General features: G+C 31.8%; 2 protein-coding genes across 2 annotated transcripts; both read right to left on the bottom strand.

Moving 5' to 3' along the window:
• Positions 1 to 3,510: 3,510 nt before the first annotated feature.
• LOC130976322 (NAD-dependent malic enzyme 59 kDa isoform, mitochondrial) lies at positions 3,511 to 10,842 on the bottom strand. Its single transcript, XM_057901160.1, has 19 exons — positions 10,550 to 10,842; positions 9,619 to 9,715; positions 9,252 to 9,370; positions 9,006 to 9,173; positions 8,065 to 8,193; positions 7,714 to 7,774; positions 7,256 to 7,359; positions 7,088 to 7,171; positions 6,868 to 6,974; positions 6,625 to 6,727; positions 6,224 to 6,331; positions 6,044 to 6,109; positions 5,797 to 5,869; positions 5,592 to 5,678; positions 5,404 to 5,458; positions 5,236 to 5,307; positions 4,726 to 4,788; positions 3,911 to 4,025; positions 3,511 to 3,764 (listed from the first exon to the last, which is right to left on the bottom strand). The coding sequence occupies exons 1-19, from the start codon at positions 10,676 to 10,678 to the stop codon at positions 3,693 to 3,695; spliced, it is 1,812 nt and encodes a 603-aa protein (XP_057757143.1). The 5' UTR covers positions 10,679 to 10,842; the 3' UTR covers positions 3,511 to 3,692.
• A 2,786-nt stretch (positions 10,843 to 13,628) lies between these two features.
• LOC130973501 (uncharacterized) lies at positions 13,629 to 16,432 on the bottom strand. Its single transcript, XM_057898058.1, has 2 exons — positions 16,163 to 16,432; positions 13,629 to 13,950 (listed from the first exon to the last, which is right to left on the bottom strand). Exons 1-2 carry the CDS (start codon positions 16,346 to 16,348, stop codon positions 13,864 to 13,866), a joined length of 273 nt encoding a protein of 90 aa, XP_057754041.1. The 5' UTR covers positions 16,349 to 16,432; the 3' UTR covers positions 13,629 to 13,863.
• Between the last annotated feature and the right edge of the window lie 4,966 nt (positions 16,433 to 21,398).

The following is a 21,398-nucleotide window of genomic DNA, read 5'->3' as shown; positions in this document are numbered from 1 at the left end:
AAATATTTAAAATTTTTTAACTTTTATACTTTTAAATTTAGAATTAATTATTTTATCTATTTTAGTAATTAGACAATACCTTTTAGGCACCATAACAAACACCCCCAAATAATCATATCACTCTGTATTAGGAGAATGACATAGCAAACATGTCCGAAAGTTGGGTTAAAAAAGTTGGGTCAAATATATAGACCTAATTTGACCCTTTTTTTTCTTTTTTTTTTATTTTTCTTTCCTACGTTTTTGTTTTTATCGCATGTTTTACTGTGAGAAAGGAGAATCAGAAATGCGAGTAATATTCATTATGTATTAAATTGTTAGATAAAGTTGTTAAACAAGTAACATTAGCGCAAAATCAAAGGACAAAAATCAGATTAGGAAGTAAAGTTTTTTTTTTTTCAATTTTTTGATACTCTGTTATTGACTTTCGTTTTGGTTTATATTTTGCATTATATTTTCTTATGTAATCTGTTATCTATATCTAGAGTATTGTAAGTTATTGCATTTAAATGATGTTAGGGTTTGTTTTTTATTTTTGTTGCTGAAAAAAAAAATTTATTTGTATCTTTTATCATCATTGAATAATGATGATAAAAAATAATGATGCATGCTCTGTTTAGTTGTTTGGTATTTGAAGTAAGTTCAGCTATTATCCTCTGTTTTTTGAAATTATTATTGAGTTTTTTTTTTTTTTTTTTCAATGTATCTCAAACACACTTTCTAAACAAAATTCTTCCACACCCTTGCCAACAATGACCACATTCTCTGAGGAGTCCATATCCAACGCCCCAAGTCAGCCCATCTTGACACCTCCAGTCCAGCCCACCTTTGTACCTCCAGCCCAACCCACCTCAAAGCCTCTAACGTAGACCACCTCTGTACCTCCAGCTCAGCCCACCTCTGCACCTTCAGTCCAACCCACCTCAAAGCCTCCAGTCCAGTCCACCTCCAACCCAGACCACCTCAAAGCCTATAGCTCAGTCCACCACTTCTGCACCTCCAGTCCAGCTCACATCAATACCTCGTTCGAGACCATGTTCTTCTAAAGCACAATCCAATAAACATGAGAAGTCCATTCCAACCACCACTATAAATTGTAGGCATTGTGTTTTTGGTTGAAATAACTGTGTTAGATTTTAGGTTGGAAGTTGGAACAAATTCTGATTGGATATAAATTGTTTTAGGTATACCATGTATTTACACATATATTGCAATAGCTAGACTGAATGAAAGTTTTGAAGACTATTGTCACATTTGGTTGACCATAAATTCATAGAAAAAACATATGTGCATTCGTTGAATCCTATCTGTAGATAAGTAATGTAAGAGAAGTCTCAGTGTATTAGGTCTCAAGCTTCCAAAATTCGGAGAAAGCCAGATTCTTTGAAGATAAAAAGACGGAAGAATACAGATGAAGAGCCTTTAGAAAGTAAAAAGAGTAAGACTGAAGCAACGAAACTAAATAAAAAATACAAGGAATTTACTTGTATTTATTGTGGGATAAAAGATCACATGAAGAGAAACTGCTCCTACAAAAAACTGATGATGTTGCAGCTGCCCTTACTACTGTTGCAGTAGTTGTAATTTCTAAGAAAAAATGGCTTTTAATGCAAATGAAACCATAAAGTGTGAACCTGTAGAAGGCGGAGAAGGAGAGGATGAGCCTACTCCAGCCACTGATGATACTACCTTTGAGACCCCAACAAATGCTAGTGCTCCTTCAGAGATTATGCTATCCGAGCCATTTTTTTCACAATCAGAAGATGGAGAACAAGTAACTATCCAATTTGTCCTTACATTTGTGGATTTAAGATTTATTTTAATTGTCTGCTTAGTTTAATTATGTTTCAAACTGATATGGATTTGTATTCCACTCCTACAACTATAGGTAGTTTCTGCAACGAGGCCCAACAAACTACACCTAAAAATAAAGCATCTCTAGTCCCAAGATTAGCAAGTATTGATCCAATGCAAGAAATAAGTTCTGGAACATTTTTAAGAATAGCTAAATTCATGAAATTTGTCCCTACACCAGAAACAAAACCAGCATTCAAACCTCTTAAAAAAAAGTGATTGATTTTCAGCAATGATGAATTATTATAATTAGGATAGTTGCTTTTTTAATTATGTTTATCTTGTATCACTGAAATATAATTATGTATGTGTCTATATACTTAGCTATTGATGACTCTCTGGATGTATTTTATGATATTCTACCATATTTATTTTGGTCAGTTTGTTTTGTTCAATTAATGGCTATGTATGCCTTTTTTTTAGATCCTAAATGTAGACTTAAACTAAAGTATATAAATAATACTAGCATATTTAATATTTAGCTTTACTTCTTCACTGTTACAAAATTACATATGTATCAAAGGAGCTAAAATATGCTTCTTTTGTATATTTGTTTTTTACAATACTTTCATTCATACTAAACATATATACCATTAGTTACATACTTTTAATCAAAATTTAATCATACTTACATCATACACAAGAGTCTCAAACACACCTAAACAAATAAGCAAACTTAAAATACTAATCCATAATTTTAAACACCTAATGTTAGCTTTCACTGTGTTGATTCTCCATGTCAAATTCATCTTCCAACTATCATTATTGTTTGCAGATTGTACTTTGCCGACATAAAAAAATCACACCACATTCTCCTAGAACTCTATCAATTCTTCAACAACCAAGAACAATACATGGAAGAAGACGACATTAAACTTACATTATAATTTAGACACCATAAAAGAATCTCTTGGGATTGGCATTTGTTTCAGACCACCGAAGTACTGGACGCATCCCACAACCACATCAATCATGAATCTTTCCTAATCTCCCACGATTAAGGTTCCTCACGGAAGCGTCATGAAAACGTGACCGCGTAGAACTCCCTGAATCTTGGCTTCCTGAACTCATCGTATCTCCAGCAAAATTTCGAACATTTTGAAAAAAGAGGGCTGCAAATTAGAATTTTAACATCTTTGGAAGGGTTAAATTGAGTAGAATAACTTTTGTCACATCATTCAACCATTACACATCCACCTTGACAAGTTGAGTGCCACATGAATGCACATTTTGACAACATAACGTGCCACATCAGATTTTCGTTAATGGAGATAACTCCAAAGACAAACGTGAGTCACGATCTAATATTTAAAGTCTTAATTTGATAACTTAAATTTGGAGATCAAAATTAAGGTTAAGTAAAAATTTCAGCGGTCAAAATGAATTTGAACTCATAATTATACAAATATATAGAGTATTAAAGCCTATCTTACATTTGTCTCTAAGTTTTAATTTAAAAATTAATATATACTTAGTAATAAGTAAAAGTATTATAATTTAAAATTCAAGGAAATTGATAACTTTGAAATTTAATCATTTTTTCCAACTTATGAAGTAACTTTATAGTTTTAGTGTTTTACCACCCACTTCGATGCACATCAAAATTAGAGATCGATAGGACTTCACAATGCCAATAAAATTTTATATCAACGGAAGTTAAATCTAGATAAACACCGTTACATTGACAATTCACTGCTACAACAATGGAGAACACATCTCTTTCAACCCTAAGACCTCAACAACCATAAACGTTACAACTTACAAGTTATGAATTTCTATGGATGGAAACAAAAAATGGAAAAGAAGGCATTACTGCAGCATTGAGCTGTGTGAAGTGTTTACTTCTCATGAACAAGGGGGCTATACTCAGGGAACCACATGTTTTCTCTAACGTACCCTACTGTATCCTCCTGTAATCAGTGAAACAAAGCATGTGTTAGCAGTGGCAGAATATAAGTGAAATAAAGATGACATTTACATGTCAAAAATGGATAAAGATATTCTGATGCTCAACATTTGTACATATCATCGGTAAGTAATAAGATATTTTCCTTACTTTTGACATGTGTGCAAGTTCTTTTGATCCTACATCACCATGTCCTTCAGCCAGCCCTTCTACAACTGCTGCTCTTAGAACAGCAGCCCCAACCTCTGCTGTAACGTTCCGTATACTGCAGCATGGAAAGTAGTATCAATCAGAGGAGGCTGTAGCCTATCATAAAAACTATTAAGAAAATTTTATCCAATAGTAGAACTTCAAATTAGTCCTCAACAGAGGTATAGGATATTGAAAAAAGCCGTTATATCAGATTATCAACTTGCTTTGCAAAAGAGTAGAGTTTATGTCAAGTTGGTCCAAAGGAGTTTGACATAACTTGGAATGATAGTTTAATTTCAATAAACAAATTAATGTGGCAGATTTTTTCTGAACCAAATCAATATCGCACAACTCTTTGGAAAACAATAATTGTGTCAGAAATCTTGAGAACTAAGTTGAGATCCCACAACTCTTTCAAGGTCTAATTTGGAGAAGGTACCAAATACCAAAACCAAAACTATATGGTTGTCAAAAATATTATTTGTACACTAAAATCAATTACTATGTATTTGTGCATAAATACATGTATTATTTAACTCATTCTCAATGTCTATTTTGTATTCCAATCTGTATTTTATACTAGTGGTTAATTTTGGTATACACCTAATATGGTTGTATCGTTATATATTTATTTTCCAACAGTGTATCCATCCAAAAGTTGTGTTAACAAATTGAATTTCCTTTCTTGCAGTGATTCAAAAAGGTAGTAGGGAAAAAAGGAGACTAAGAGAAAACAAAAATCAAATGATGACAAGGAAAAGGGAGAGCATTACCAATCAATTGATGGATACAAAATTCCTTTATGGATATCTTCCTCAGTCATGTATGAAGCAAGACTGTTAGAAAGACAGCATGTTAGGTATTCATTAGAAAAAGACAAGTGGTATCTCATTAAAGGAAATATTAAAATGGCATATGAAACACTGAAAAGAAAATGTAATAAGTTTGTCACCGTATAGCTCGTAGAAATTTAAAGCGCAATGGACTATCATTTATGGCGTTTATTTACACCTTTAACATCAAAATCCTCATCATATTGTGCACATGTATTAGTTTTGGAAAAATCATTTCTCGAACATTAAGATATATAAAGAAATTATTTAATTGAAAGGATATAGGAAACAGAAAGAATAATAATTAGACAAAACATAAGACAAGGTCAAATGGCTGAAATGTTATTCCTAAAACCAGAGCATCCCTACATAAATCAAATAAGATTATTTCCTAAATTCTCATTGATACCAGGTATGGCTTGAAAAAGCAGCATGTCCAGTTTAACATACCATTCAGCTGCTTCCTGCAACATTCCATCTGTTATGAGACGAGCACCTGACAGAAGTGTTCCCAAACCAATCCTGAAATGGAAAATCACAATACAAATGACACCAATGTTCCACCACGAGAGAAAATTGATGAATAATTTTAATTTCTAAGCTGCAAATGCACCCTACCCTGGGAACAGGTACATGTTGTTGGCTTGATTTACGTGGCCAAATTTTCCATCACCTGTGTGCAATTGAAAATATCGACCAAAATAAATAGCAATATTCATCTTCTGAAGCCTTTGCAGCTGAGGAGAATCTGAACAAGACAAGATACTTGAATTCAAAACTAATTATTCACAGGAAGACGTACTTACCAAGATTTACATTTTCGAAAGGGCTTCCACTGGCAAACACTATATTTTCTCCCGCATGGTTAAAAGCATCAGTAGCAGTGCATTCAGCTGTCCGAATAACCAACACAAAAAAAGGAGTGGGGAAAAAAAGAAAAAGAAGTTAAAAGGAAAATTGAGGACATTATTAAGCAATTGTGAGTGCTTAATGAGCCTTGTACAAACAAACCATTCATTGTGGGATTAGACATTGCAAAGATAGCAGGTTTTGTCGAAACAGATTCTCTCATTGCCTTAAGCACCTGAGATGAATCTCAACCATTAAAATTAAGGACTTAAATACAGTAATAAAGCATAAGATTCAGAACCTAAAGCTGTGAAACAGACATTTTCAAACATGTCTGTTGCATTTAAGTAATAAATATATTTCCCGAGGAATATGACATAATAAAAGTGTTAGTATAGTAGGTAATTACCTCCTCATTGAAAATACCACCAACCCCAGACAATCCAACAAGCACATGTGGCTTAATCTTCTTAACCTAAAGAAAATAGGTTCAACATGTAAAATAGTTTAACTCTCTTATAGCAAAGTAAGTTTTAAATACATCATAAACATACTAGATCCAACTGAATTTTCCACGAGTAACATTTACCACTTCAATTATACTAGCACCCTCTGCAAGACCTTCTAGGTCACTTTGGTGTTTAGCAAAGGGAACTGCAGCCGGATCTAGATTGCTCCTTTCTGTTGTGACAAGACCCTGCATTCAGACATCATGTCATTAACAACATACTTAAATAACGAATCATCTAATATAATCTTCACAATCAAATCACGTTCATATGATAAAGTAACAGAATCGATAGAGGAATGTACTCAGACAAAAGTAATTTGATGATAGAAGATAAGGTGATATTTCTACTATATGGATAAGAAAAAGCAGCACCAAAATCATGAGTGAACCAGATCATATACTGTGGTGAACACAATTACCGTTTGAATACTTTAATTTAAAAAACTAGTTATAACACTAGTAAGAAGTTGGAAGCGTACATTCTTATCAATTAAATAGAATTGACTTTTGGCAGCTGTTTCACTGCACCCGGACATCCTTGAAACTGCCTGGACAGCCATCTTAAGAACACCAAGACCTGCACTGAAAGCCAGGAAAGAAAACATGTAAGGCAGAACTCGACAGTAACATGGAAGCAATCTTAAGGCATGAAGAAGGAGCAATAATGGGATAAACAAAGTGGACACCATTAAGAATTACATCACAATCAATTTTGCAAGTACCTCCCAGCTCCAACCACAACTATCTTTTGATTCACAAAATCAGACAATGGTCGACCTTGGGCTCTTACAGTTCCCAGTAATCCGGCAAGTGCAACACCAGCAGTGCCCTGTTGGACAATGGACATGAAGAAAATTGAACTTCCATATACTTAAAGAACACAGTGCATTGCTTAAAACCTTGAAGATTGTATACGTACTAAATATTGCATCACTTCCTCACCTGAATATCATCATTAAACATACAAAACTTTTTGCGATATCGGTACAAAGTTTCAAAAGCCCACTTCATTTGGAAATCTTCAAACTGATAAATCAGCCAAACATCCAGTTACCAAATTAATCAAATCTAAATTGAACATTGAGAACAATATGGTCTAGAAGAAGAAACCTGCACAATAGCCTTAGGCCAACGAGCATGGACAGCTTCCATGAATTCATCCACAACTGCTAGGTACTCTTCACCTTCCAACCTAGGTTGTCGAACTCCCAAATCTGTCACATTGAAATCATGTTAGAACACAATAACTTTCACGATGTAAATTAGGATGAACTATCATCCTAGTTCTCGACACGATCACCAAGAATGTGTAAAACAATTGAGGAATTTTACTCCAACACTTCAAAAATCAGGAAGCAAAAGTTAATTATGTTTATACCATGCCAACAAAAGTGAAAGAGTTATTTTCTGCAAGGTATTAAAACTGAAAGGCAACCACAAAATCTAGAATGCTGAATAACATCATAGTCCTCTTACATAAAAAACACGTCCTCGGAAAAAACAAGAAAGAGACAAAACCAAACTAAGAGATAAGCCAACAAAACATCTAAAGAAACAGTGTTACTTACAAAGTGGATCTTCAAGTAGCTTTTGATTGTTTGTGCCAACATCTAACATAACTGGAAGTATCTGCCACAAGAAAATAACAAACAGTACAAGTTAAACCAGAGTTATGGTTTGCTTACCAAGTCAAGTTAAATTTAAAGAGAATGCCTAAAATTTAAACTATCACCGATAACAAATAGTTATAAGTTATAACAAAGTCAAAATTTGACACACACACCATCGGATCAATAATTAACTAAGCAACAATGAACAAGATTAACTTGAACCAAACATGCCAGCAAACATGTGGAGTTCAAGTTGAAGAGGAAATTAGCAAAGAAGAGAGATATCAAACTAAAGGAAGAAACACATACTCTCTGTGGGTTCATACCAGCAGCAGCAACATACATATCAAGTTTTCCTATTGGTATTCCAATGCCTTGAACTCCAAGGTCACCTAAGCCAAGAATACGACTACCATCTGTCAAGACAATCATATCTACCTGAAATGGTGGAAATAAATTATTAAAACCAATAATGATAGATAAACAATTTAAGGCAGGCCAGGAAGAAGTTTGCTACTTAATGATAATGAATCAAATTCTTCTAAAGACATGGTGAAGAAGATAGTCACGTAACAGTTGAATAAATCAATTTACCAAAACATTTATCAAGTTGAGAAATAAGAATAAAATACTGTAACTGCCTGCATAGTTCCTAATTTTTTATATGCCTCCAGTCTGTTTTATGAACCTAAAACCTAATAACAATAATAAAATACATTGTAAACCTATGTACTTCTTTTGTCCCTTAATTATTATGAATTTTGACATACTACAAAATAAATCATAAGAGAATATGACATCCAGGTCAGATGAATTCAATTTTGATGGCTACTCACATAAAGATGTCAAAACATCTAATGGTTCTTAGATATCATCTTCACATGAAGACATGTGAGTAATCACCTTCAATTTTATCCATAAGGAATGCAGAATTTACAAAATTCAGGAACAGAATTACTTATTTCAAGTATTAAAGAAGTTCACATAGGTTTTAGTTGTTCCAACTTCTAGCTGCTGATAGCGTGTTTGGTAAGTTTGGTTTAGGTTGTCTCCTGCAGCATATGTCCAAACCATGGCCTGGTTCTTTCAAAATGCTAAACTAAACATACTTTAAGTTCTACGATACAATCTTGAGCAATACTTTTTAGATATCATAAGGGAAGAATGAAAGGCGAAAAAGCCATTGCCATATTTCAATCACGAATGAAGAGAAAAAGGTGTGGCATTTACCATGGTTAATTCAGTACTACCTGATTTGCAGGCCAGTTATAGATCATCGACATCATCTCTCCTTTATCTTTGGCACTAAAATACATTCCACGTGGGCGCCTATATAACCCTGAATAATTTTGACACACTAATCCAACTGTAGGAGTATAGATTATTGGAGCAAACTCTTTAATATTATCAATAAGAACCTGAAGAGGGCAGGTAACGAATAAGATCAAATGTCCTTATACTCTTGGATTAAAAACTAACTTAGTGATGAAACTCACTCTGTAGTACAGAGTCTCATTCCTGTCATGCAGTCTATTTAAGATTCTCCATTTCGCTAAGGAAATAAATTTATCTGATTGGCCCCGGGTGTTCTTCTCCAAGGACCTGTATGAATTCACTGAACGAAAAATAATAAATTAAATAATCAGCTGATTTAAGATTACTGAAGAAAGAATTAGAGACAAGTAAGAAACAGGAATTCAAAGCTTAGATATTAGCATAGATAAAATAGCTAAAAGAACAGCAACAACTAAGCCTTCTTGTGTCACTAAGTATAGTCAGTTACTACAAGGATCAAATCAAACAACACCAAAGTGCTAAAATAGTTCTAAGAAGATAATATCCAAAGATCAGTATCAAACTTACTGAAACGTTCATATTGGTGCTCGAATGATATGACACGAGGAGGAAGGAGACCCCGAAGCCCCAACCGATCCCTTTCAGTCAAGGGAAACCCAGTATCCTATATTTTTAGAGAATTTAACAATAAATATATAAATAAATAAAAAGAGTTTTAGGATGGAAAATATAAACCAAAGCAACGTATATCAGATAGAAAAAAGGTTCTCATCAAGCATAATTTCGTAATAAATCAACATTTTCAACGTTTAAACAAACTTCGAACAAATGCAACGTAAAATCTCTCTCTCGATGTAAATAAGCAAGCAACTACAAAAATTTGCTCCAATCAGTTAGCACTAACTGACATCAAATTATCTACTTACATATACACATTAGACGATTTTTTTAAAATAAATAATTTCATAACAATTATCAAAATGTCATCCAAAAAACTCTGGAAACAACTTTTTGAGCACAGGAACTATCATATTCTATGTCAACACTCATTCCGTTGCCGAAACTAATGGTTTTCACTCAAATATTTATTACTGAACTATTACAATCAGCACCCCTCTGTCTTTACTTTATTCTAGTTTTCTATAAAAACTCATCTTGTATTGAATATACGGAAAAAAAGAGAAAGAACACAAAAATCAATAAATACAATTTTATCTTTTAACAAATAGAAAATAAAAACTATACCATGTGAAAAACTCATCGTTTTAGCAATCATTTCAGCTTAAACGGTTAGTTAGTTCGTTACTTCCTTTCTGTCAAATTAACGAAAGTAAAATCATAAACTCAACATCTTCGTTACGCAAAAGAATAAAGTATTAATAAGTGAACATCTACATTCTCGAAATTCAAAGCTGAAAAGAGAGAGTTGCGAACTTCAAGTGAGAAAAAACTACGATAGATTGCAAGTGAAGCTAAATAAAGAGAAAGAAGTGAAGACCTTGTTGAACCATGGATCGTGCAGGATATCTGCACCGCGCTTGTGAACCATGCACGGACCTGGAATCGCCGTCGAGAACCGCCGCGATCGGGCCAAACTTGTTGCGGCGAATCGTGCGAGCTTCCACATTACTGAGAAACCGATCCGAAAAAAGCTCGAACGCACTGCAACGACGTAACTAGCTAAACAAGAAGAAAAGAAAACAGAGAACGAATGTTTTTGGTTTAATGTCGCGATTACGTGAACTGAAGGAGGCACATTTTCCCGAGAAAGTGAAAAATGTTCGGTATGATTTTCCAGGAAAAAAGAGTTAGTTGAAGTGCACGTGGTGCGTGGTTACTATATATAAGGACTCTGATGAGTATTTCCTTCTTTTTTGTTTTTTTGTGTGTGATTTGTGTTTCGGAAAGGTGGAACAGTTTGAAATGTTCGAGTGGCGGAACTCAGGTGCTGCCCGAGAGAGATTCGGGCAGGGCACAGAAGGTTTGCTATTGCTGGAGGAAGCTGCCCGTGTGAGATCTGGGTAGGGTCTGAAAAGAAAGAGAGAGAGGGGTCCGTGTCGGTAATTAAAACAGATAGCGACCAACCCTTAAATTCGATTTTAGTACAATAGTTTTACTTATTTTAAAAATTAAATTTATTACATTTTAAATATCAAATCATAATATATTTCTGGTAAAAAAGTTTATATTTGTATTTGTATTTATTACTTATCCAATTAAATCCTTCTACAAGTTACGATGTTATATATATACTAAAAAAATCATCAAATTAGTCTCATATATAAAATACAAATTAAAATACACAAATACATATTAAAAAATACATATATTTATACAAAAATATAATGACTAATTTTTAGTGTATACATAATATTTTTTATCATTGTATTTACATTTTAATAATGGTTAAATTCAAAGATAATGATTAATCTAATTGATTTCTTTACCTATTAAATGAGCAAAATATATAGAACTTAACCTTAAAAACCTTAGATTGAATTTTAGGAAAGAGTTAAAAATTAATTTTGTAATAAAAATTAAAATATTTTTTAAAAAAATTTAACTGAAATTTAGATATATAATTTATAGAGGGAAAAAAATAGAGGGAAGTTGGGGGGGCATTGTCCCTTACTATGAATGAGGCTTCGTCCCTTGTCCTTAGTTAAGCTAATACAAATCCTTACTAACTAAATTAAAGCACCTGTTCCCTGTTGGTTACTTGGGAAATGTAAGGAATCAATATCTTTAATGTAAGAGAAAACAGAGTTGGCTAGCATTAGTTCAAATATTAAGGCAAAAACAAGAAAAAAAAATGTTAATTTCTCAATTCTAAGTTGATTCATGATTAAGACAAAAATTTCACTATATTAATGTTAATATTTTATTCTAAAAAAGTAAAAATGCTACAAGAAATATTAACAATTGTATTCCAGTATTAGACAACTATGTTAAACTACAATTACGATTTTTATTGATATTTATACTCAGAAATTGACCCAAATAAAGTAATTTTAGAAATAATAAAAAGTGTTTATGAATGATTGTACAATAGTTGGGGGGGGAATTAGTTTTATATCTGGCATTGTTATAGAAAACATGTAAGCTAATAGAAAGTTTAAGTTTGAAGCAAGTAAGGAATATGTCATATTCCACATTTGATGGCCAGCAAAGTGAGCAAAACAGCCTTATTTTGGAACCATTCACGAAAAGTTATGAGCAAACCTGGGATTGATTGAGACCAGAGAGGCATACAAAGCTCAAATAATTTGTTATTCGAATACAAGAAAACATATTCTGTTTTAGAAAGTGGTTAGAATAACTTGGCTCATAGAATAAAAACCATTAAACCAAAGCCTTTCTTCTCATGGTTAGGGAACTATTAGGAAGATAAAATGGCAAAAAGGATGCAATTAGCAGGTTGATTTAGGTTGAAATCAAAGGAATTTGATTCCATTATTTTAGTGCAATGGATGGAGAGAGATTGACCATTATAAAATATGGAACCAAAATCAGCATCAGCACATTCTATTCCTTTGTGAATTTTATCAGTGGATACTGGATAACATGGCATTACCACCAGTTTTAAGCATTGGATTCTTTCTCTCATGCTGCTCAAAATTGTTTTGACTAATGGCTAAATATTAAAAAAGAATAGAACAATTATTACATTATATATGGTTAAAAAAGGATAATCTATCTATTACTACTAAACGAAAAGGACTTATGATTAGTACACATTGTTTTCCTTGTTGCCACTTGCCTGTAGATTTCATATTTCAGAATCTTATCATGCATTGGTACACATAGTTTTCTTTAGATATTGTAATTCGATATGCCAACATCACTTACTTTACATCCTAATTTGTACATTTTTGGTGACTTCCTAATTTGTACATTTGAACTCACCAAATAATTTCCTTGGTTAGTAGTTTATAATTATTGGTTACTCTTCTGTTCCTCATTGGGACAGATCATTAAGTATAGAGTTAACTAGTGTGGATTCAAATATAAGACAAAAAAAATTTGTTATCGGTCACCTAATATTTTTTCTACAATATTTCTCACATTAGTAAACATATACCATGTTTATCATTCTCTATAACGCATGTAGGTTCAAAATTATTATCAGAGAAGTAACAATCCAGGTTCTTAATTATTACATTATCTAAGCATAAAGCTCCAGTTTTTCACTTCAGCAATGGAAACAGATCATATTATTTTCCTACTATAATATTTGTGGAGGAAAAAAAAAACACTAAACTGCAAATTATAGTATTAAAATTAACAATTATGCTAAGTGTACACTAAAATTAAACACCAAAATCAGTCACTAGTATAAAATACTCATTGAAATACAAAATACACCTTAACATAAATTAAACTACACATATATCAGAAATACATAATGGCTAATTTTAATATACAAATAACATTTTTGTAAAATTAAAAGTAGCTCAAGTATAAAAAGGATGTCGAAACCTGTAAAGGCTGTCTATGTCTCATCTCTCGACAAAAGATAGAGTCTAATATACAAAAAGAAAATTATTGGCTCAAACACAAAAAAGATATAGACAAAATTGACAAATAATCTTCTCATTTAAAGTAGCCAACATGAGCAAATTATTGTAATTTCATGAGTTCTAAAATGGATGTACCCATAATTTTTAAAAATAGAGAAAAAAAAAAGCATGTCCATTACATGATCCAAGGCTTACTAAACATTAACAGTAATAACAACACTTTAAAGTTGTTCATATGCTCAGCATTTTAACAAACAAATCTGTGAGCACCCGCGACAGCGATCAGATATTATCATTCAAAGTCTTTATAGTCTTTAGTTCCAAAGTTCTTGCACCAGATTTGGGAAGGGATCGGCCGAACAGGGTGATGTGGCCGTTGCTGAAACATTAAGAAAACAATTCTTCTCAGCCAACAGATCCAAAGTATAAAAGGAAAGAAAACAATGTGTCATCCCTTTTTCATTAGAAAGAAAATTAAAGAATAACATACAACTTAAAGAGTTGAACCAACTTTTTTCTACCACTTAAAAAATGAGAAGAAACAGTTCAACTCATCCAGCCATTCAAACTTGAAAGTAAATCAAGGGTTGAGGTAAAAACAGATCAACATTCCATTTTGTATCCACCAAAATTCTGGAAGCCAGAATAAAATCCAGATGGCTGATACAGAATATGTTCCAAGCTAACAAACTATTAAGCATTATTTACAGTTAGACATTAATAGTTAGACATTAATATACAAGGTTAATGCTTTATAGTGGAGGATAAGTATCTGATGTCTGAGAGACATTCATGGGAAAAATACGGATAATAAACAACCAATTTCAAATGACCATAAACATCTACCATTGCCACTTGTAGTTTAGATATATGCTGATGCATATATACCTTTATTCCAAATTTCCACCTAGAGGTTCATACTTCAGCTATTTACCAATACTTTCTAGAGTAACATTGCCATTTTAGAGTAACTTTAAACTTTGATGGTTAAACATCTTATTCACAGCAATACGACCTTACTTTTTTAGTTACAACAGCAAAAACTAGGCCTTATTCCAATAGACGGGATTAGCCATACAGATCAAACAACCCATAGTATCTCTCTCAATAACTGCCTCAAAACTTTTCTTAGGTCTTGCTATATCTCTAGCTGCAAAACTACCCTCCATCTAATCCACTCTCCTTATTGGAGTCATACCAGGTCTTCTATAGGATGAGATTTTACCATCTAATCCGTTCTATTCCAACTCTCTTCCTGGTACATTTATTCCAAATTCTATCTAGTTTAATGTGTGCACTCATCCATCTAATCACCCCCCATCTGAACAGCTTCCTACTCCACATCCTCATCATCTCAATTAACATTCATTCTCATACAACATCCTCATCTCCTAAAAGCTGAGCAAAACTGCTCAATCTTCATTATGAATTAAAGGAACGCGGGGGAGATGGGCAAAGCCATGCACAACTTCTTCAACTTTATAGTAATAACTATTTCTCTTTTGGAAAGTTTTTAATGTGAGAAAAGAATTCATTTCTACTTAAAACTCAATTCTATGATTTGGAATGACTTTAATATACTAGTAGAATTGAGTTCAATTTTTTGGTTTGGAATGATTTTTAAACGAGTTGAATTCTTCTTTTACAACTTCACCCTTGATAAAATCATTTTCATTAAACAATCACTTATAAATAGGGATATTTTTTACATTTCAAATGTTAAGTATGGTTGTTGTGAGAATTGATTTGGAAATCAAACCCTTTTTGGTCTGATTTATAAATAAAGTAAAAATAAGCATTGAAATTTAATTCATTTTTATCTATTCCAAAACATGAAAAAGAATTCCATTATTGAGTGAATTCAAATTCTTGCGATTCCAGACGTACTCTAAAATTCGGATAGCCTGGTAGCGCAGCAACAGAACCCAATTACGATGGATTGGAGAAAAGCAGTAAACAATTTACATCCTTTGAATTAAATAAAGCCACAATTTATAACATGCTTGATGCTTTTGAGCTGTAACTTAATTCATCTGCAAACAAACCCAATTTCACAAAATGCACAAAGTGAAGCTAGAATGACAAAATGTGAAAAACAGTGCCCGCTATCCAACTGAATGATTGATAAAAAATCTAAAAATCTAAACAGATGCTTGATCAAGGTGAAAACAAGGAAAACTGGCTGAAAAGGTTGTTGTTTTCATCCTAGAGATGAGCACGAGAAACAAAGAATAATAATGTAATCATCAATCTTAACATAGATCAACGTTCCAGCATTCTAACTAACAATGTAAAATAAACAACTTTCAAATCTTAGGCTCCAAAACAATCCTATGTTAAAAAAATAAAAAATAAATAAAGAACAAAGTTCAATAGAGTAATCCTAAATCCTCAGCCACCTCCAGAATAAGATACTAGAAAACCCAGATTCCATCAACACACCTAGAGTTCCCAAATAACACAAACAGATTGCGCAATCAGTCAATAAAATCATCAATCAACAAACCCTAAAAAATCGACCTAAACATTCAAAATTTCTGCAACAAATTCAACAGAAAAAAAAAGTAAGATCATAGATTGAGAAAAGGGACCTCGAGCTCCGCGGATTTCATAGCGAGTGGGACACAGATGAGGAAGACGCCGAACATGGCTATGGCGGTGTTGCGCCTCCAGTGCTTAGGGCGGCAGTAAGGGCCTCCGGTCATGCTCCATACTTTGCTCCTGAAATCTCCTCCATGAGCTCCATGGCCGTGATCTGCAGCTCCGCCTCCTCCCATGGTTGTTTCCGATTCGGTTTTCTTTCGGAAAATTGGTCACAGAATGGAGCAAGAGTGGTATGAGAATGAATGTGTGAGAGAGTCCAGGTTAAAATGTTTTATTATTTCAAAAAAAAATGTTTTTGGTTACAATTTCAGAAATTTTTAAAAATTGATAAATTGACCCTTTTTAATTTTAGAGTAAAACTCTTTTTGGTCTTTATCTATTTTCAATTTGAAATTTTGGATAATTTTTGTTGGGAGTGGATTATCTCCAGTATAAAAAAAAAAAATTAGATGGTATTTAGTGTTTAATTTTATTTTTTATTATATTTTTTATTTAATTTTTATTCCACTTATAAAATTAATAAAAATGAGAAATCACACTTTATTCTTTTAAATATTAAAAAAATGAAAAAAATCTATTTTCATTGTTATTCTATTGGTTAAAATAAAGATAAATCAGTCCATAAAATTCAATTTCATTAGACACATCGACTCTCTTGTGTAAATATTTTAATGTTTAAGTAAAACTTGATAAATTTTACTTACATATGTTAGGTTTTTAAGTTATCCACTTGTACTACACTTAACTGAGGTGGATAATAACGATTTGTTTGGGACAATTAAGTCTCAACCTAATAATCAAAATGACGTCGTCATTTAAATAGATCCCATTACATAACCTAATAGAAACAGCTAATTCTATGACAAAAAAACAAATCATGAGTAATGTATATCGATCTTCAACTTCTCAGCGACGTGTTGGAGGAAAGAAGATTGCAAAATTCATGGATTCGACTAGCAATGCAAGTGGAGGTAATAGGAGAAGAAAATTCGAACACCCTAAATGCGAATATAGAGCGTATGCTGACATGCAAGAATTACATACAATGAAAAAGTCAAAGAAAATTTATCTTGGTTACTGCTACTATGATATAAGTGGATATCCATTATTTCTTCAAGTATGTTTTGAGTAGTTTAAGTTCAAGGTAGATTTGTCAATATTGTGTGAACTTTGATATTAACTTGGTTGATAGTTTTAGTATGTTTGCTTGTAGTGATTTAATGAACTTTATTTCAGAGCCACTGACTACATTCCAAAATTTTTGTGTGGTTTGATGAGCTAATTTCAATTCAGTTTAGCAATGTGTACAAAAATCATGCTAAATATATGTGAAGTTGCTAGAAGATAAAATAGAAAAATTAAAAGAAAAAGTTAGAATTTAGCAACCAAGAAACAACAAACAAGAGAAAAATATAAGTTTTTATAGTTATTCTTTTATGTGTATATTATTTATATTTATAGGTATTATGTACAGATAGATATTCCAATAAAGATTTTATAATTGTTTTTATGTAAAAAAATTTCTTTTTTTTTTTTCATCCTTAGATGATGAATTGTAGGATTAGATTTTGATATATTATAAAAATATTATTTTAATTTAAACTTTGGACAAATAAATAAATTACACTTTTATACAAAACATCTTTATAAAAAAATATTTTTAATATTTTCATTTGGATAACTCCCTTATGTATATTGTATTCTAGTGAGTTGTTGTGTAATGTGAAGAGAACTATGGCTAAAAGCCCTTCTCTATTTTTGAACCTTGCTTTTATGAATGGATTATCACCTTTTGATTTTATTCAAGTACTCTATGAATAAATTTGGCACGACAAATAATTTCTATAACAATATATACAACAAATTAAAACATAATATATGTCCATCCAAAGCTAACAAGTTCATACATTAACAATATGTTATCTATCTCAAAATATCATTGTTTAAGTTTGTTAAGATATTATCATAGCAGCACATAAGTGATAACTCCATACATAAACAATATATTACCATCCCAAAATACCATTGTTTAAGTTTGTTAAGGTGCTATCATAGCAGTACAAAAGTAACAACTTCATACATTATATCCATTCCAAAAGACCAAATTTACTAAGTCAAGCACCTAATGTATTCAGATTGATATCAAAAGACAAACACTAATACACAAAATACACTATATATCACTATTTTGGAACAGAAAATTAGCCATTGACACCCTTCCTTTGCACATCTTGCTGTGATTTTCTTTGGCTCATTCTTGAGATATTGAAGCTCTTTGCCTTTAAACACAAAGATGTTCTTCAAGGCTTATTTTATTGAAGTCGTGGCACAAAAGATATGTCCAAACTCAAACTGCACTTCACCATATTCTGCATCCTCATTGAAGTCTGGATAATTTGGTCCATCATCATCTTCATTTGAAATAGGAGAGTCAAAGGCCGCTAATTCATATACATATGGCTGAGTCCACCTCCTCCACAATTGGATCTGAGTTGGGTCTATCCCAGGCCTCTGAGTTTGGAGTACTATCCCTTGGCCCATCTCTAAGTCCACTGTTTATTTTATCTCCATCACAATTAGAACCATTTTATGATTTATTCCTTGGCCCATTCCTTGCTTCATCTTGTGAAAGTACATCTTTTTTATACTTTTTCCCCCCTTGTCATAGGAGACATTTCTACCCATCAGCGCCCACATATTGCACATTAGACTTCTTTCTAGGAGTCCCACCACCATTCTTGGATGACTCTTTTTTAGACCTCTTCACACCCTTATTCCTGACAGTCTTATTTTTTGCTTTAACTATCTCAATACTGCTATCACTACTTACTATCAGAGTCAAATCCGAGTTAGGGAGTTTTTTTTTTTAACAAAGAGAGCTCAACACAATAAAATTGAGCATGAATCGGTACAAAATACAACTGAAAACACGAGAGAATGAGCACAGATAAAAGATATTATCCGTCATCATCTCCGGCATAGCCATCAACAACCAAACGGATCAACACCCCATCATTCCTTGTAGTTCAAAAACGACCTATTTATTATACCATCAACACATATCTCTGATTTCTAGAAAACTCTGCTGTTTCGTTCCAACCAAATGTTTTAAATAATTGTAAAAAAACCTACCAGCCATTTCTTATGCTCAGAGTTACGACGAGAAATTCCAATCCAATTCTCAAAAAGCCTTTTCCTCAACTCTCAAAAAGCCCTTTCCTTAGAGTTAGGGAGGTTTATATGGCTCAACCTCGACACTCTCATATCCGTCATTGAAAGAAGAATCACTTTCCTCAACTAAATCTTCTTTTTTATCTTCTTCTAAAACCTGTGACTTATTCACAGGATGATTAAAATAAATCAAAAGTAAATTAATTTTTGTATTATGCAGCTTCTTATCACATTTTTCATTAATCTCTTTATCGCTTTAAGAATATGGAATCCAGGTTTTAGATTAGGTGCACTAGTATCATATCAGTACATTTTTTTATAGCTAAGATACTCTAACTCCTTAAATATCAGTTCATACTCTATGAAATTTATATAATTTATATCTAATGTAATATATGTATGCACTTCCATCCATATAATACATTTCTCTATCAAAATTTCTTTCAAACTAACCACCATGGTGAAAAACGAGAACAATCTCATACAACATCTACATGCAAAAATAGAAACACAAATAAAAATTAAAAAACTAATTTTCTCACTACTACCAATGCTTAGAAGACTAATTTTCATAACCAAAGCTACCATAACACGACAAATTTAGGACCATGCACTAAAAATGAAAAACATAGAAAGCTTTGAGAAAAGAGGACCAGACTCACCTCTGCATCTGAGTCTCCATTAGTAGCTCCATCGACCCCTTACAATAACATCAACAACTCTTCACTTCACAGTCTTGTTAGCTCGTTTTAGAGAGAAATGTAATAGCTGGTTAGAGTTCAGAGTAATTTTGTGTGGAAAATGAGGATTTTTTTTTGGACTTTCTGAAGACACATGGAGGCGGGGGGTTAAATTCCCTTTGATCACGCATTTTATCTCCCCACAAGTCGACGGAAAATGAATCTCTCCATTTTTTTTCTCTCAATTGTTTGGTAATCTATAATTTCTCATTTTATATTTTGTAAATGAGCCAAAAAAATATTAAATAATAAGAGATTATATTTTATTAAATAATTAAAAAAATAAAAAAAAAAATTCACTCTCCAAATCGACGTTATTTTATTAGACAGAAAATAAGTTGTCCCAAATAAATCATTACAATCTACCTCGATTAAGCCTAGTCTAATTCAAAAGCCTAACGTGACATGTTTGCAAAATCGTCAAGTCTTATTGAAGACATTATCCACTATACCTAACCGCTAATTTTTCAAAAAATTTAATATCAATTCAACAATAATTTTATAAAAACAACCCTTCAACATAAATAAATCAAGCATAATTTTTATGCATTATTGTTAAATTGGTTTTAAATTTTTTAAAAATTTAGCCATCAAAGATATATTTAATGCAAATCGAAAACTCTTAAGACAAAATTGAAACAAAATAAAATTTAGGAATATTTTTAAAATTTTTGTTAAACTTCGATGACAAAAAATATACTTTATCCAAAATTTTAAAAATACTCTTAAATTTTATTTTATTTTAATTTTATCTCAAAAGTTTTTTATTTGCAACAAATATACCGGTAGCAGCTAATTTTTCAAAAATTTAGGATTAAGTAAAAATTTCACAAGAACAACCTTCAGTACATGAAAACTAGATATAGTTGTCATACATTATTGTTAGATTCCTCCTTAACTTTTTAAAATTTAGTTGTCAATGATATATTTGATGCCAATTGAAAATTTCAAGAACAAAATTGAAACAAAATAAAATTTAAGGGTATTTTTAAAATTTTCAACAAATTTCAAAAACAAAAATATACCTTATTCCAAAATTAAAAATATACTATATCCAAAATATATAAAAAAATTTAAAAATTATTTAAATAATATATATAATATTCATGCATTGAGATATAAGAAAGAATGAGGATAATTATTAAAAAATATGATATAAAATATTATAATTATTAAAAATATGTTTGGTGCCAGAATACAATTCACTTTAAAATAATATAATGATATTGAAAGTTTTTTACAGCTAGAACTAATTATGCAGAATTATTAATTTTTAAGAACAAGATTTGGAACAAAAAAAAAAGGAAAAGGG

The sequence above is a fragment of the Arachis stenosperma genome, chromosome 4, assembly GCF_014773155.1.
Source record: "Arachis stenosperma cultivar V10309 chromosome 4, arast.V10309.gnm1.PFL2, whole genome shotgun sequence".
NCBI lineage: Eukaryota > Viridiplantae > Streptophyta > Magnoliopsida > Fabales > Fabaceae > Arachis > Arachis stenosperma.
This window is presented reverse-complemented; position numbering and strand designations above follow the sequence as displayed.